An 18,919-nucleotide genomic window follows, 5' to 3' on the forward strand; every position below is an offset into this window, starting at 1 on the left:
ATCACGAAGACCTGAATTCCCATCAGACCTGAAATACCCGCTAGCCATGTGACCCTGGGCAAGTCATGTAACCTCTTCTTGCCTCAGTTTCATCATCTGTAAAATGGGGATAATAGTATCTAACTCCCAGGTTCTTCCCTTGCGTGCCAGGGCTAATCAATCTGTTATGACCATTCAAATGATCCTCACTCAAAGGGCATCCAAAGGATTAAGGAAGGCAAAGAATGAAAAGCATCATGAGACTTCCTATCTGTCCTTCAGCATATATATATATATATATATATATATATATATACCTATATCTATATCTATATCTATCTATCTATCTATATCTATATCTATATCTATATCTATATCTATATATGTATATTCTTTGAACTTTTACTAAAGGTTTATTAACAGAAGGCCCAGTGTAGGTACAATGGGGAATATACACATGAATAAAACTTATCATCCACATTTTCATGGAACTGTACATATGTATATACATATGCATATATGTGCGTACACACGTGTATACATTTAATCATATGCTTGTATGACTTAGGACCTTCAAAGCAACCTGTTATAAACCCTACCTGAAACACGAACACTCATACTCAAATACAGTTTCGTGTTTCTGGTAGCGTTTGCATGCACAAATATAGCAGCAAAGGAAAGGAATACTAGTTTTAGAGACAGGGGACCTAGATTCAAATACTACCTCTTTCACTTACCTATGTTACCTTGGACCAGTCAGGACTTCAGATTTCTCAAATGTAAAAAGCAGGGGTTGGACTAGATAACTTCCAAGGTACTCCCATCCCTCATATTTCAGACATGTATATATGTATGTATGTATGTATGTATGTATAAATACAGGTATATATATATATATGTGCATATAGATATCTGCAGATACATAGACATACACATATGCAGGTGCTTAAATACCATTGGAAATACATAACACACATGTATAGAGACCCAGAGTTAGTGACACTTTCTTTTGAATATCATCAGGGGTATCAAATCTTTATCACTGGAAACAACTAAAGTTCTTTTAGAGCTAAGTATCAGGAATAAGGTATGTATATAGGTTGGAATTTTTACCCAAAACAGGGCATTAGGCAACAGATGGATGTTCTTCTATGCCTCTTTAGCTATGAAGGCTACTTCTAAAGAAGAGACTTTGCTTAAAAATGTGTCATTTTATGGTCACATACCATATGCATATGTGTATATACACACAGTCATTCAAAATGGCCCTGTCAATGACAGGCCCCTCCTTCTTCTTTCCCATTTTTAAGTACCAAAGTTTTCAGCTGCCTGAAATACACAGAAGAAAATCTTTGTCTTCACCATAGCAAGATGGAGATGTCAAGATAATGAAGACTACTGAATGGGCATCTACTCTTTTCTCTATCCCAACTCAACAGATGTGTAAATAGGGATGTTCATCAAAAGCCTAGAGTTCGTGCCTGAGAACCACAAATGGCTATAGTTCCTCCCACTTCTACAGGACTCTTAATAGGCCTGATGAAGAAAACTGAAAGGTCATAAGGAGCAACACAAGGGGGAAGATGGAGCTCGTGTTTCTTGACCCATTCTCCCTGTTCATTCATTCTTTGGCCACTACAGACAGTAATTGCAAGCAAAACCCAGAATGGTTTACTGAATGTCCAGAGGCTATGCCATATGAACCTAGGCACTTACTTCATCATCTCTGTTCTTGGCAGTGAAACAGCATCCTAGAGTGTCTATGGGGAAATATTCTCCTCCCAGGAGAGCACCCTCCCATCCTTGTCTAGTCTACCCTCTTCCTCTCCTGTCAAGATTCATTCACTCTGCCACTCATTCAACTACTCATTCATTCATCCCCTCATTCATTCATTTAGTAAACAGCCAAGGCCCTATGCCAGTTGCTGTGAGGATTAGAAAGATGAATGAGACATCACCTCTTAAGTATGAGAGATAAGACATGTACACGTATAACTGTAATACAAAGCAAAATGTGATAAGTGCCTCAAAGAGGTACAAGCTAAGTCCTCATGGGGGTGGGGGAAGGGGATTTACCACGATTAATGGTAAAGCAAGTGGTTGTAGTTGTTTTCTTAACAGGGATCATGCCTCTTCCCCCCTCTAAGACAAGGGTTATCCACTTTGGCTCTGATACTTTCCTTTATTTCTCTCTCTCTCTCTCTCTCTCTCTCTCTCTCTCTCTCTCTCTCTCTCTCTCTCTCTCTCTTATCTATCTACCTATCTATACATTAATCAGTTTATTTTATCTTATATCTATCTTCTTTTTCTTAATGAATGTTAAATTATAAAAGTGGAAAGTGATGTACTATCAGTCACAATGACACAATTACATAGCTTTGCTTAAATGTTTTCAGGGTATAAAACTTGGGGATGGGGGGAAGTATCTTGTACTAGCAATAAAAAAAAAAACTAGAGAATGAAAGTCTGTATAGGTTCCCTCCAGTCTGGAGGCTTCACACATCCTGATAAGCCTGGGCTATAGGTACATTAAGCCCTGTATATGACTATGCAGTGGAAATGGCCTGCAGGTCCCAGGAAAGATTCTTGAACAAAGTTTTTACTCCCAATCCTTTACACTTGGGTGGTTCTAATACATGGAGTCCCTGAACCAGGCCCTCAAAGGTGCTTTTCCATTACTTTTGTAGAATTGACCTATATATTTTGTAGGTCTATCCTGTTCCTTTAGGTTTTCAATCCCTTCATGTCTTTTCACAGGGATCTTGCATTGGGTATCTCCCCTTGAGGTTTTGTAAACTAAGTTATTTGTCAACTAACACTCATGTTTGTCATTTAAATTTCAATGAATAAAAATATGATCACTCACTTCTTAAAAAAAAAAGCAGGGATTGGAGGGAAGGGGTTAGAAGAGGAAGGGGATGCAAATAAGCATTTATCTAATACCTACTGTGTACCCAGCAGTATCCTGGCTACTGTCATACATACAAGAAAGTAGGAGACAAAGTCTCAGCCCTTGGAAAGCTTATATTATTTTTGATTACATACTGTAATCAACCTTGGGAATATATGGTTCAGAAAATATATAGTCATGCTAGATGTGACAGAGGAAATCAATATGACATGGAATAGTTCTGAATGGCAGCATGGAGAGGTAAGGAATTTATCTGTGCCTTGAAAGCAATGTAGGAATTACATTTGTGCAGTAGGTAGGGGCTGGTGTTTTGAGTGGGGAGAGGAACTGAAGAAATCTTTCACCAACCTTTCTCACTCTCTGTTGCAGGATTTTCACTCCACCTACTTACTGCAGAATGAATATTAGAGCATCACGAATCATGAACTTGCCCATGCCTGGAATATCTGCCCTTGGATTTATCTGTGGAAATATCAGGGACTTGTTATGGCTGGCACCCAGAAAGTTCCACAGGTTGGTTTATTGAAGGACCCTGGCTGAGTTTCTGCTGACCTTGAGTATGATTAGTATTCTTTGGGTTGTGACTACCATTGCAAGCTGCCTTGGAAAGAAGAGAGATTTCTTAATGTTCTCCATCTTACTGTGAAATGTTCATCTTCAGCACTTCGGCTCTGTGCAGTAAAATATACCTGTTAGTAATTCAGTAATTAAAAATGTGCGTGAGGCCCAGTACTTTGCCCCAAAGAGGGAAAAAAGTCTCATTAATATTTAATAACATTAAGGAAAACATCACTGGGGGCCCCCGAGCTGTGGGCTTCTTCATTAACTGGAGCTAAATGTATATTAAATCTCATGGAACTGCCCAGCTTCCCTCCACAGCCCTGGGGTTTGCATGATTTAGGTGAAAAACCAGGGCCAGTTGCTTCTAGGGGAAAAGTGCTTTTCAGGCAAAGTCAATCATGAAGACGGAGGAGGTAAAATCTAGAGAGGGGTTGCCTAGAACTCTCAAACTGTGTGTCCCACCGACGCTGCAAACACACTAAGAAATTCAGCCAGGAAACAGTTTGGCCACGATTCTCTCTCAGCTGTGAGACTCCTAAACATTCAAAGACAGAAATGCCATGACAGCCCTCGGTGAATATACCTTGCCATGCTCTTCCCAAGCCTTGGAAGCATCTCATCTGAGAAGAAAGCCGTGAGCCACCAAGCTAATGGAAGAACTGTGTAAGGCAACAATAGCTTTTGGGCTCTGGATCCCAGGGGCCTGCCAAGCCATGGTTACAGTCTGATCCTCAGTGATGCATGGGGTAGAGGGGGTAAGAGGGGCTCTGCCAGACCCTTGGGACAATATCTAGAGATAGCAGTTAGCATTTACATTGTCCTTCAAGTTTTGCAAAGTGCTTTGCATCTGTTATTTCATTTAACCCTCACAAAACCCTGTATGATAGATGTTATTATCATCTTCATTTTAACAGACAGGGAAAGGAAGGCCAAGAGAGGTTAAGTGACTAGCCTAGGGTCATGCAGCTAGCAAGTGTCTGAGGCAGGAGTGGCAAACCTAAGGCCCAGAGGCCACAGGTGGCCTCCAGGACTCAGGTCCCCACCCCTGGTCTGAGGCAACATTTGAACTCAGGTTTTTCTGACTATAAGTCCAATGCTTTATTCATCACAACACCTAGCATTTTTAGCAGGCAACCAAGTCCCAACATTCCTAACTGCTTCCTCATCTCTATCTCCTGGTTTCCCTTGCTTCCTTCAAAGGCCAGCTAAAATCTCACCTACAGTCAGCCTTTCCTGAGCTCCTTATTCTTAAGGCCTTCCCTCTATTGATTTTCTTCCATTTTTCTTGTCTGTAGCTCTTTTATATGTAGTTATTTGCATGTTGTCTCCTCTATTAGATTGTAAGCATCTGGAAAGCAATGACTGGCCTTTGCCTTTCTTTGTATGCTCAGGCACAGTGCCCGGCAAACAATAGGTGCATAATAATTGTTTATTGACTGATTAACCTTGATTTTCATCATTACAAGAAGTTGTACAGACATTTGCAAGTTTTTCTTTGTCCAATTCATGTAAAATCCTGGGTTAAGGTCAAAAACATTGACAAGAAGTTAATTTTCTCCAAGCCTCCAGTCAGATCAGATACTCTTTATGGCAGAAGTGGTTTGGTGTGAAAAAATCCCCAAACAAAAACAAAACTCTCACTCCTCCTCCTCCTCCTTCTCCTCCTCCTCCCTCCCCAACAAATCTTTTTTTGCAAAAACTCACACTGTGTAGTGCAAGTATTCCTTTTAAACCATAAGCTTCTAGAGGCCAGAGGGCAAGTCTATTTAGCTTTCTTTCAAGGACCTCTCTAATCTCTCTCCACAGTACACATCTAATTTTATTTCCTTATATTCCTTCCCCTTGGGCCAACTGGTTCCTTTGCTGGCCCACAGATCTGCCATGCTCATTCCTGCCTCTGAATCTCTGCTCACAGTGTTCCTAGAGCCAGGAATGCCCTACCTTCTCCCCTCCCAAATTCTATCTTCAAGGCCCAACTTTATAAAATCCTACCTCCTCCATCAAGCCTTCTCTGGTTTCCTAGTCCTTATTGATCCCCATTCTCCTCTAAACTCTTATACCATTTACAGAATGCACCACCAGCCACTTTAATGCTTTCTTAAATTCTTCATTGTTTTCTTGTCTGTGCATGTATGCCTCTCATCTCCTCAATTAGACAGCTCGTTCCTAGAGGGCAGGGCCAGGTACTAAGTATAGGGATGGATACAGGAACTATTTATTGCTTGATCATTTACTTATGTAAATTCCCTCCATCAAGGGGCATTTGCTAAATGATGTGGATACTTCGGCTCACTGGATTTTAGAGATCTCCCACTGTGGTACCTGGGAAAGAATGGATAAAAATGTGACCTCTTGACCAAGATAATAATGACAATAAAAAGCTAATATATAGAACAGTTTAAGATTTACATAGCACTTTACATATTTTATGCCATTTGAGTCTCATAACAAATCTGTAAAGTTGTCATTGTTATCCCCATTTAAGAAATGAGTAAACTGAGTCTAAGCAAGATTAAGTGACTTGTCCAGAGTCACACCTAAAATGTTTCTGAAGTGGAATTCAAATTAAGGACTTTCTTTCTGACTTCAAATATAACTCTAGCTGCTTCTTTTTCCTATTCTTTAGGCATTTATGAGGTCCCAGTGTGGACTGGGCACCAAGCTAGGCAGAGGTCCTGATGAGTCAGATAGTACTGTGAAAAGGCACTACATGCTGTACTCTATGTGGCTGATAGGTCTGCCTGAGAGTCCTCATTGGATTCAGAGCAGGCCCAGGGTACTCCCTTCCTTGGCTGACTGCCCATATGTCTCTGTCAAACTTGTCTCTGGAAGAGGCTTCACTCTCTACCATCTCAGACTGCTTATCCTTAGACCAGAGACATGTTGGAGGCTTGCTGAAAAGAGGCTCTTCATGATGACCTTGAACTAGGGAGATTTATGATGCTATTAAGTAGAAACTTCAATATGTATGCGAAAGTGTTACTGATTTCTGACACCCATTCTGGAAGGCACTAGGAAAGAAGGGAGAGACCATAGCATTCCCCTACCAAGTGTTTCTGAGCAGCTATAAAACCTACGTCTGTGTCTCAGATTGTACCTCTCAACTGTCATGTTAAACTATGGGTATTTAAATCCCTCTTGTCTGACCCCACTAAACTAGGACATCTTTTTTCCCCTTTGCTTCTGTCTCCAAGACTTAACACTGACTGTGCCATTCAGCTGGAAGTGATCTGCCTTTGGATCAGAGAAATAACTAAGTTTCCATAGAGGCAGAGGAACAGAGGATGGCAAAGCTGAAGGGACCCTTCCTTTCACAGATGAAGAAAAAGGCCCAGAGAGAGGAAAGGGCTCGTACATCACAAGCCCACAGCAATAATAAGAACCAGCCTTGCGTCACCGTATATCCTGTAAGGCTGCAGGTTTCTGGAGAAGAGGGCTAGGGTCTCATCTATCCCAATACAACTTATTATTCTATTATTTCCTAATCATCTCCCTCAACTGTAGCGTCAGGTGGGTTACTAATTGGCTAAAATAGCATTCTTTTCACTAAACCAGGGATTCTTAACCTTGGATCCATTAAATTATGTGTATGTAATTTATGTAAAACTGTATGTATTTCTGTGTATATATATTGTATATATGTGAGTATATTGTGCGTAGGTGTATGCATATGCATATATACATATGCATATACATATGCTACATATATTAATATATACACATGTGTACACAAATACATGACATACATAGGCAGCATATGTATGTGCATATGTATGTGCATATACATACTTATATACGACATACTCGTATATACACAAATGTAAGCTTATAAATGTACACATATATGTATATGTGCATATATGTATATATTAAGCATATTTGTGTGCATATGTATATATATATATATATATGCAGCATATTTGTGTTCATATGTGTATATATAATGCAACATCCTTGTGGGCATCTGTGTATATATAACACTGTATTTTGATATCATTGGCTTCCTTTGTGATTTCCTTATGTATTTAATTTTATGCATTTGAAAACAATTCTGTAAGAAGGCATCCACAAGCTTCAGCAGATTGCTCATGGCACAAAAAAGGAGCTAGAACATCTGAACTAAACTATGCTGCTTTTTTTCTTCCAGGAAAATCTAATTCAACACAATTGCTCTCAGCTAGGTGTCTTAGGGGAAGCCGCTAATGATCCCCTTGTGGTAGGGACTGGTACAACGTGTCTCAAGGAAGCGCCAAGCTAAAAGAGACCCACAGATCACTCAATCCAAGCTCTTTCTGAAATAAGAAGGCTTTTTAAAACCTCTACAACTTGCTATGTGGCTTTTATTTTACCACTTCCAGTGATGCAGAACTCATTACCTCACGAGCCAGCCTATTTTGCTACCATACAGCCTTCTCATGTTGAGCCAAAATAATGCATATTGGTTAATCCTATGTCTGTCCTTTAGAGACAAATAGGATAGGTTGAACCTATCTTCCATGTGAAAGCCTGTGAGATACTTCAGGATCACAATCATGTTCCCCCACAGTCAACTCTTCTGTAGACTAAACATTCCCAATTCCTCCAACTGATACATCTTAAGACTCTAGAAGGGGTCCATAAGAGACTATTATTATTTGATTTTCCATGTCTGAAAATTATTTATGGCAAAAATAAAAAAAATAATTTTTGTTAAACACTACTCACACTTATCCTCTGATCATTTCAATTATATGTTATTTCTGAATGGTGCTGCCTCTTCTAATAAAAGAGTCTCCCCATGGGGTTCTCTTCCCATCCCATCTGACTACTCCTTTAAATTTAGAATTTAGAATGACTTAGAATTAGAAGCAACCCTAGGGATCATCTAGTAGGACCCTTGCGTTTTACAGAAAGCTAATCTGAAAGTCAGAGAAATGATTTTCTTGTGTGTGTGTGTGTGTGTGTGTGTGTGTGTGTGTGTGTGTGTGTGCATTTCTTTAAAGAGATAGAATGTGTCTACATAAAAGAGTACTAGCTCTCTAAACTTGTTCCCCTTGGGGAAGGATAGAATGGTAAACACTTATTCTAACGAGGCTGTCATTGAATAAAATATTTCTAGTAACCTCTCCTTAGCAGAGGTCTTCTGAACTTGTAGTATGCTCTTTTGAATTTGTTCAGTGGTGGCATCCTTTGAGGATGTGTTTGATTTTTGAAATAGCTAAAAGTCATTTATAGTCACTTCTGGTGAATAAGGTGAAGGATCAAGCTGTGTGACACCACGTGGGATCAAAACAAGATATGCCTAGAAAATAAAAATACTCATTTTCTCGAATGACTCACTGGTTGCAGAATGCTAGAGTTGGAAAGGACCTTAGAGACTGTCTAATCTGGGGTGGGGAACACATGGCCTCAAGGCCACATGCAGCCTTATAGGTCCTTGGATATGGCCTTTTGACTGAATCCAAGTTTTACAGAACAAATCATTTTATTAAGGGGATTTGTTCTGTGAAGTTTGGGTTCCGTCAAGGGCTGCACTTGGGGACCTAGAGGGCCACATGTGGCCTTGAGGTCATAGGTTCCCCACCCCTGGTAATCCATCCCTACTTCACTTTACTCATGAGGAAACTGAGACCTAAAGAAAGGAGGTGATCTGCTCATGGTCCTACTGTTAATAAATGGCAGATTTGGTATGCCAGCTCTGTTCTTATTTGGATGCTATGCCCAATGCTCTTTCAAATTAGGATAATCATGCCTCAAATAAACCTCATTGGCTATGCTACTGCCCCTGAACAAAACTCCAGTCCTCTTTCCATGTCATAAGCTCATACTTCCTTCCTGAGGAAAGAATCCAACTAATTGGGATGTGCTACATAAACCTGCCAAATAAAATGCCAGTTGCCAAGGAATGTATTTGGAGATGTTTCTAGCAATGGTAGCTTCAGTAAACAGCTGCCCCAGGTTAAACTTTGATAGACTGAACTCATCCAGATCTATAAATTCTGATGTGTTAAAAAGCCAGTCCCATTACTTTATGGTTACACTGTGAAGAAATTGGTGTAGACTTTTGGTGCAGGAGAGCAACAGGAGGCAACAAGAGACCTGTCCCAGAGAACATACATGTAATGAGACTCTTAGTCCCATAGAGATGTTAAGTTTCCCAGCTGTGTTGAAAAGGGTTTCAATATACTTTGCAAAGACATAAAGAAAACAAATGTTGTAGTACATACAGAAATCTTGAACAGAGCCTCCAAGTCACAACACATTAGAAAATGCAGAGGCAATATTAGACATGTCATCTCCTTCAATCAGTCTCCCTCCCTTCCCCACCATCTCTTTCCTTTTTCAATCTCTAAGTATTCATCAATCCTTCATGGAGGTCTATATAATTGCCCAGGTCTCCCCCATCCATAAAAAGGTCTTCAAATGATCCTCCTGTCCACTCAAGCTATTGTCCTATGTTCTCCTTTTCTGAGTGTCAGTTCTACAAATAATTTATTCTTGTTGCCTCCATTTCTTCTCCTCCTGTTCACCTCTCAACCATTTGGAACCTTAGTTCTGACCCATATGACCAAAATGAAACTGCTTTCTCCAAAGTTTTTATTGATCCCTTAATTACTAAAAACCAATGGCCTTTTCTCACATGTCATTCTGTAGCTTTTGACACTTCCAGTAGAATGTAAACTTCTTAAGGGCAGGAACTATCTCACTTTTGACTGATTCTTTTAGCATTTAAGTCCCCCATGCCTGGCGCATAATCAATACTTAATGAATGATTATTGGCTGATTGAATGATGCCCTTTTGCTAAATATTCTCTCTTCCTTCACTGCCATGACAGTCACTGCCCTCACTTGGTTCTCCCCATAAGCATCTGACCATTCCTACTCAGACTCCTATGTTAGATCATCATTTATAGCTTGCCCATTAAGCAGGAATGTTTCCCAAGGTTCTATCCTTAGCCCATCTCACTTCTCTTTCTACATGTTCTGTCTTGGTGATTGCATTGCCTACCATGGATGACTCCATCTGGAGATACCATCAGCAGCTCAAAATCAACATGTCTAGCCAGAATTTATTCAACTTTTCTCCATGCCCATCTCTCTTCCAAAATTCCTCTTTTCTGATGAGGGCACCACCATCCTTCCAATCACTTATATTTTCAAACTTGTAATTATTCTTGCCCTATATCTAATCATTTGTCAAGTCTTTCTGATGCTGCCCTCACAACATGTCTTGCATCTGTCCTCTTTTCTCTTCTATTGCCCTTGTTCAGCCTCTCAGTATCTTTCATCTGGATTACAATATCTTCCTAATTGATCTCTCTACTTTTACTCTCTCCTGTCTTTTCCCCTAATGCTCTACACAGAAGACAAATTAATTTTTGTAAAACACAGGTCTACTCAGAATATTCAATGCCTCCCTATTGCTTCAAGAATAAAATGCAAACTTGGCATTTAAGGCATTCCATAAGTTGGTTCCCATAAAACTTTCTGGATTCACTAATTTCCTATTATTAACCTCCAGGCACTATTTATTCTGTATGGCCTACACTTTGCTCTCTATATACACAATGCCATCTCTAATCTCTGTATCTTTGTACATGCTGCCCCTCATGCCTGGAAAGCACTCCCTCCTTACCTCTAGTGCTTAGAATTCTTAGCTTCCCTCAAGCATCAATTTAGGAGCCTTCTTCTGGTCATACCCTTCCCTGATCTTTGCATCTAGTCCTCTCTCCTTCCTGAAATTACTGCCATTTACTTTATATATTTGTTTTATCTCTCCAGCAAGGAGGGAACATATCATTTTTGTTGCTATATCCCCAGTGCCTTGCACTGTGCCTTGCACAAACTAGGTACTTATTGAACTGAAATGAATTAAATATTTGAATTCAATAACTAAATTGAATCCAATTGAAAAGTCAAAAATCTATATTTCACAGTCAGGTGGATGCCCCATGATGGATACTTTTCACATCTGCATGGCACCCACATTCCTAGAAATATATTGCTGTACTTGTGTTTAATAATTGAAAATTACTGATCCCAAATGTGAAACCATCCTTTGGCTCTGAAGTGCCTGTCTGAATAACCATGAAAAAGGGTCCTGCTAACATAATTTAAATTCCATTCCATCTTAAAAATGTAAAGAATCTGACTGAAGACAAGCTTTGTAAGCGATGGACATCCAGAGTGCAGAGGACAGATACTAGGAGAATCCATTAACATAGTGACCCAGGAGCATTCATTTACTAAATGAAACACTTAATAAGAAATAACTTCAAGGTCTGGGCCCCCACTGTAGGGTGGGTTAAATCCTCTAAATGAAGTTGGTTGGGTAGGGGAGTGTTTTTTTTTTCTCTACCCCAACTCAGGGTTAATAATTTCAGAGATGGATCAAATCTGACAATTTCTGATCCAATCCCTTTTTATAAGTTGGTGATTGACGCCCTCCATGCATTTTCTAAACCACTGGGGTCATACTTAAATAGAAATGGAAACTTGCTAGCTGAATAATGATTTAGAAAATCACAAGTTAACATTATCTATGTTATATTGTATTTTTATTTATTTTGTTAAACATTTCCCCATCACATTTTAATCTAGTTTGGGCTGCACTTAGGATTCTTGTCTACCACTTGGCTGTGAATTTCGCACCTCTGTTTTAAACTGATTGAGATATGCTGTATAAACCAGCCAAATAAAATTCTGATACAAACTCTGATTGGCATTGGGGATAGAGAAACTTCCCAGCTGGGGTCAAAAGGATTTGCTGCAGTTCACAGCAGTGTGGGGAGAGTTTGCACCCCTCCCACAAATAATTCTGAGTAATCTATGTGGAAGGAAATTGGTTTAAGAATGAAAGGATGGGGTCCTATTGTCCTAAATGGTTAGTGAATCACATGACTCAATATTTCTTTCTTTTTTTTCTTGTGCTAAAACTCAGTTTTTATTACTGGAAAAAAAAAAGATATTTGTAATGTGATTCCTTGCTAATGATATCCTGGAATGTTTATTTGCCTTGTGATAGAAAATATTTCTTCTACCAACTACTTTTTGGAAGTTGGAATCCTTGAAGATCATCCAGAAAACCAGTCCTAACACTTGGAAAGTATTAAATACCTTTCCTTGTATTCTTTGCACTCTTCTATCTGGAGGTCTGAAGAGCACCCTGGTCCTAGAGACCACAAAACACTTTTATTTTTTGTCTGTAAGGAACCTGTTGATCTGCTGACACTCCTGATGGGCCTTTTTGGAGGGGGAAGAAAGTCACAATCTGTTGGATTTTCTGTACTCTCTGCTAATTCCCTCTTGGATAAATTGGCCTTATCTTGTTGGGGAGGAACAATGCTGTTTCTACTAACCCACTCATGTTTCTCTTTACTCATTCTAGTGGCATCTATAACCTGACACTCTATCTCTAGGTCACTGGTTCTACTTAACTGTAACAGATTAACCATTTCTGAAGAAACCTTTGAGGTTACCTGGGGAGTAGTGTGGTTGCTTCCATTAACAACTTGCCTCCCTGGCTTTGTAACCAATTTAGGGGTTCCTATGTCATTACTTTCTGGCTTTGGGGAAATAATAGGATGTGCTGGTAATCCTTTTACATCAGGAGTTTCCATGTAAGTCTTCCAAAGTGTGATGTACAAGTTTTTAATTTGCTGTACCTTGGTTTCTATCTTCTTACAAGCATCTTTTTGTTTTCTGCTTTCACCAATGGCTGGCATCACTTCAAGGTTTGTCAGTCTTTTTTTTTTTCCATTTTTTTGGGTCTCTGTTTCATCATTCTTATTTGGCTCCTGGAAGCCATCTGTTACTTCTACGGCTTTTGGTCCTTGACCCTTTTTTTTTTTCTTGTTGTTTTGAGAATTTAAAGGAATTGCTTTATCAGACATGCCAATCTCATATGGAAAAGAAGAATCCATACTCATATTCTTCCTTTTATTCATCTCTTTTCTCTTCGTGGTTCTTGACTTATCTTAAAAGTCACAGCTGTCTCCATATTCTGCTTTTTATCTCCCCCCCCCTTTCTCTTTTTGCAATTCCAATTTTGGCAAACAAGTCTTCTTTTGCTGAAGCTTATTCCTGTCCAATTTGTTATGCTGAGCAAGGCTATCTTGAAGGACTATGCCTTTGACAAGGCTCTGGAACTTTCTGACCAGTTTGTAGAGATGCTTCCTATTCAAGGAAGGAGCACTTCACCTACTGGCCATTTCAAACAGTATATCAGTGATTTCCTCATAGTTAAACTAAAGGACAAGGCCGATACGTCCCTGGTCATCATTCTGCTTTTCTACCTTTGGTTTATTTGTGATTGAGGAGGAATTCTTACCTTTCTTTCTTTTGCTTCCTAGGGAATCTTATGGATGTCATATCATCTGCTTCAGCTTCTAACCGTTCACTGTCCTCTTGGTTTGCATTTAATTCTCTTATTAAATTTTCAATGGCAAAGGGAGCTTGTTCCAAAATTTCTTCAAAGATGTCTCTTGACTGTATTATACAGCAAAGCAGAATCCTCTGTCCTAGCTGCAATTTTGTAGAATGGCACAATTAACTTCAGGTTTGGATCTGCTGTAAGCTCCTCTCTTCCTATTGCAGTCTGTTCTTCCATGTATACATCAATAAAGAGGGCCTTTACTCCACAAGGTAGGTGCCTGACTATCTTTCATTAGGATATCCAGAAGTAGTTGAACATGACTTTCCTCCCATTCATTTCTTTTTAATGCCTCAAAGGATTGGTTCAGAAGCAGGTGCATTAGCATGTAGAACTTATCCAGGTGCAATCTGTCTATTCCAATCCACTCATGCTTCATGGTTTGCCAAAAATGTCTGAACAAATAGGTGCTGGGTCTCTGTGTTCTGAAAAACATGAATGAGCTGGGAAATTGTATTTCCAAGTTGCTCCTGTAGGAGAGGTTTGTCCTGCATCCACATACAGTAGAAAAGCCTTTTCCATATTTTTAGCAATTCTTTGTGACTGAAACCACCTGAGGTGGCTCTCATGTTGGAGCACAAATGTATCTCCGGAGCTTTCTCACTCCATGGTCTCAGAGCATGAGTTGTCGTCTCATTGCTGGCTAGTGGCTACACAAGCTGGGTTTCCGAAGGAAGCTCAGGGACCGGGGATGTGATGGCCATGGCCCAATATTTCTAAGCAGCCTCAGCCATGCCTCACCTTATGCCCTGACCATCTTCTCATCAGTTGCCCTTCCCCCCATTCCCCTTTACTTCTGGAATGATGGTTTATACATAAGTACTTAAATACTTTTCATTTCATTCGTTCAAATTCAAAGCAATACTGCAATTGCTACTGGAAAGAGTATGTCAGTCCACTCCCTTATGGCCCTACTCACCATTCATGTGACTCTCCAAACCAAAATACCCCAACTTAGCCATCACTTCCTATATGTATTGTCTCCTATTAAAATGTGAGCATTTTAAGGGCAGGAATTATTTTCCCAATGCTCAGTATATAGTAAGAACTTAACAAATGTTGTCTTATTCATTCATTCATGTTCCTGTAGAACTGAACCAACACATGCAGAAGTCTGCAGTCAATTGCTCAGTTGTTGTGTTAACAGTTGCCATGGATTTATCCTCTGTGGTCTAGGGCCAGTGAAGGACTTTCAGGTTCTAGCCTCAACTTCTGTAACACCTTTTTCTTAAGTAGGGGTAAGATCGCCCAATCATTCCCCCTGCCACCCTTTGGACAGGTGAAATTATTTGTTCTGAAAATGCCTTGTTCCCTTGACTTCTGTCCCTGCATGCAGTAATCCCACTGTGATAAGCAGCTTGGGACCAAAGCTGGCAGTCTGACTGACATATAGCATGCTTCTTGTCCTTATCCTGCCTCAACCCAAGGGGCAGAAGGCCATATTTGTAAACCAATGGAAAAGAAAACCAAATAGACTCACCATTCAAAGTCCCAGTCTGCACAGATGCATGGTTCAGAGACCACAGTTCCAGAGTAATCACGTCCTAATGCACACTGTGCTCCTGGCTTGCGTTTCTTGAATATTTTCCTTTCCCCCATAACACAAGGTTCTCCCTGTAAAAAAGAAGCCATAGTGAAAGGTTGAGAGGTGGGAAGGAGAAGGATGGCTTCTTGGCTAATATTATGTCTATTGTCCTATCATTTGCCCGATGCCCCATATCAGGCTCATGCTGAAAAAAACCATAGGCCTACCATCCTCAAATTACATTAGGTATGAGGATAAAGCTAATGAAGCTCTTCCTACTGAGGAGAAGGAATAACAGGGTAAGACTTGCCACCCAGGCTGCTGCCAAAAGGCCAAACTATTGCAATGTCTTTCCTACACTCTACAAAGGGCAGAGGTAATACAGGTCATTTTCCACTCACAACACACAGGCCTCCAACAACTTTACTGAGCTGTAGTGAAGTACTACCATGGAGGAGAAAGGACCCTCATTTTGGTAATTCAGTTACTTCCTCTCTAATTACTGTGTGATTATTGCACTAAGGGCAGCTAGATGGCACAGTGGATAGAGTGCTGGCTTAGAGTCAGAAAGACTCATCATAAGTTCAAATCCAGCCTCAGACACTTACTAGCTGGGTGACCCTGGGCAAGTCACTTAACCCTGTTGGCTTCAGTTTCCTCATCTGTAAAATGAGCTGGAGAAGGAAATAACAAACCACTCCAGTATCTTTGCCAAGAAAATCCCAAATGAGATCACAAAGAGTCAAATATAACTGAAAGTGACTAAACAATAACTATTATACTAAATGACAATAGTATCAGTTTTAAGTCAAATCATTTTATATGGTTCAGATCATCACAACTTTGTAGAAAGAGCACTAAATTTTGGAGTCAGAAGTGCTGTGTTCAAATTCCAATTTTTCTACTTACTACTCATGAAACCTTGTAGAAGTCACTTAACATCTTGGGATCACAGTTCACTCACCTGCAAAAATGAAAGTGTTGGACTACATGGCCTCTACTGTCCCTGACAGTTCTAAAGCAATGGCCCTACCATACTTCCTGTAGCCTGTGATTCAATACCCAGTCTCCCAGCAGGCCACTGAAGCTCCTTCAAAATCAGTGAGATACCAAAGGAAATAGGAAATCCTCAGTGGCTTTTCCTCAGAAAGAGTTAAAATCTTATCATCTGAGACTTACATCTATGTATAAATTCCTTCCAGGGAAACTAAGTAGCTCTCATAATTTATCTCCTCTTTGTCCTAGGTGAAGGGACCCACAGTAAGAGTTTCTGCAAAAGCAATGTTAGGCATGTGGTGAAACTGTCAATTAGGAAACCCGAGGCAGCTGGGCCTACCTGATTAAGCAAGTGCCAGGTCTGGAAGTCATCCTTGTTGCACCTTCGACTGAAGATGGATTTGTAGTCCACTTTCACCAGCTGCCACTCTGAACGGAGGCTGAAGTGGCCAAAAACTCTAAGGGTTTGAGGGAGAAGGAGAGATGGATCACGAGTCACAAAGGCAGTGGCAAGATCAGGCAAAAAGTAGTGTTGAAAATAATTGCAAGCCACGGCCATTCCACATAAAGCTCCTTTCTTTCAGTTAGTCAGTCAGTCAATAAGCATTTATTAAGTGCCTACTACGTGCTAGGCACTGTGCCAAGCACCAGGGATACAAAGAAAGGCCAAAGCCAGTCCCTGCCCTTAAGAAGCTCACAATCTAATGGGAGAGATGGCATGCAAACAAAAATACATAGGGTGTGTGTGTGTGTGTGTGTGTGTGTGTGTGTGTGTGTGTATATGGAGAGAGAGAGAGACCTATGTGTATACATACACACATATACACAATATATACAAACAAACTATATAAAGAATAAATAGGGAATAATTAACAGGGGAAAGCACTAGGATTAAGAAGGGTTAGGAAAGGCTATCATAGCATTCATGGACTTCTTTGGATAAAGGGATGTCTCTATAAGCATTTTTCTTGGTAATAGCAAAAATGCTTGGTTAGAAGCTCAGAAACATTATCCCTTCTGTATCATCTCTTATCCCACCAAAAACAACAGTAGTCTCAGAAAGGGGGCTCATATGTATGTACAGTAAAGAGCCATACAACCTGAGTGACTACAGTAATCAATACTGACCTTTCCAAAGGCTAGTATTTGAAGGGTTCAATAAATATGAATGATCAATCCTTTCTAGAAAAGTAGAAAAAAAAAACCCTACTGATTTTCTAAACTCTTCCCTAGTTGCACATTATGGAATCACAATATGGCAGATCTATCAGAGTGATTTAAGAGGGTGAGTAATTATTACATTACTGCAATTCAATCCAATTGGAGACCTGCCTTTCTGTGCATGGGAAAATATCTGTCTCTTCCTCACATCACCATATGGGTATTTTTTTTTTTTCTGTCTGGGCTATGACATTCTCTTGGTGATACCTAAGACAATTAACAAGTTGAGGGATTTTTTTTCTGCTGTCCAAGAAATATGTATATTTTGAGGATCCAAAATGCATCGAAGTAGGAGATACTCAGGTGTGGATCTCTGATATCATTTGTTTGAAGAATTCCAAATGTGCAAATGTCTTCTACCAATTCCTTAACCTCTCTGCAGCCTTTGACACTGTTGAGCACCTCTTTTTCTTTAATTCTCTCTTCTCTCTAGGTTTTCAAGATAACATTCTCTCCTGGATCTCTTCCTACTTACGTATATATGCCTGTCCGTTCTATCATATCTGTCTATATATCTGTCTATTGCAGCTATCATATTTGTCTGCCTTACTATTATATTTAGCTATCATATCTGTATCTATCATATTTGTCTCTCTACCATGTATCTACCCATCTATTATATTTGTCTATCATATCTATCTATCCATTTATCTATTCTATCATTCGTCTATCTGTACATCCATCTATTCTATCACATTTGTCTATCTATCAATCAGTCTCTCTATGTATATATCTAACATTGGAAAAGGAATGTTCCGCATGGTGAATTTTCTAGATACCTGAAGCTCTTTAAACACCAAAAGCTTTCTCTGTTTTAAACCATTTCTGATGGTAGTATTTCTAAGGCAGTTTTGTACCCTTCATTGCATTCTCCTATAGAGAACATTGAATAAACATCATTTAAACTTCTCCTGATGACTTTGACATTGTTAAGAACTTCCTTCTTTGTGCTTGGTGATAATACAGTAGTGGCCTCAGAGAATATAGAGCAGCATAGTACCGTTTGACCATATTTGACCATAAATGGTCCTGAATTGTACCATTTCTAGTTTTTGTTCTGTCAACTTTCCATAATTTTCTCTCTTCCTTCATTGGCAGCTGCCACTGTTGCTGCTGACCATGTGCCTGCCTCTACTACCCCTTCTCTCACCTCCTAATTGCTACTTCTATGCTTTTCTGATGACCAAGATGATAAAATTATATTTCATGTAAGAATTCATATGCTCAGAGGTTAGGCTTGGGAAGAGGAAGGTTGTCTTCTGAGAAAAGTGTATAAACTTCAGTACAATGACTTTATGGCAGTTATTTAGGAGAT

At 39.7% G+C, this 18,919-nt stretch overlaps 1 protein-coding gene and 1 pseudogene across 1 annotated transcript in view; both read right to left on the reverse strand.

The window, feature by feature from the left end:
- The window catches only part of SORCS3 (sortilin related VPS10 domain containing receptor 3), a 670,210-nt gene that overhangs the window by 35,505 nt on the left and 615,786 nt on the right, over positions 1–18,919 (reverse strand). Inside the window, exons 15-16 of the mRNA XM_020987979.2 lie at positions 16,724–16,841; positions 15,343–15,476 (exon numbers count right to left, since the gene is read on the reverse strand). Of these exons, the coding sequence (XP_020843638.1) occupies positions 15,343–15,476; positions 16,724–16,841 (252 nt within the window). The remainder of the gene's footprint in view (positions 1–15,342; positions 15,477–16,723; positions 16,842–18,919) is intronic.
- Positions 9,455–14,566, reverse strand: LOC144456218 (uncharacterized; annotated as a pseudogene).

This window comes from Phascolarctos cinereus, unplaced genomic scaffold, assembly GCF_003287225.1.
Source record: "Phascolarctos cinereus isolate Bilbo 61053 unplaced genomic scaffold, phaCin_HiC Scaffold_3;HRSCAF=262, whole genome shotgun sequence".
In the NCBI taxonomy this organism is placed as follows: Eukaryota; Metazoa; Chordata; class Mammalia; order Diprotodontia; family Phascolarctidae; genus Phascolarctos; species Phascolarctos cinereus.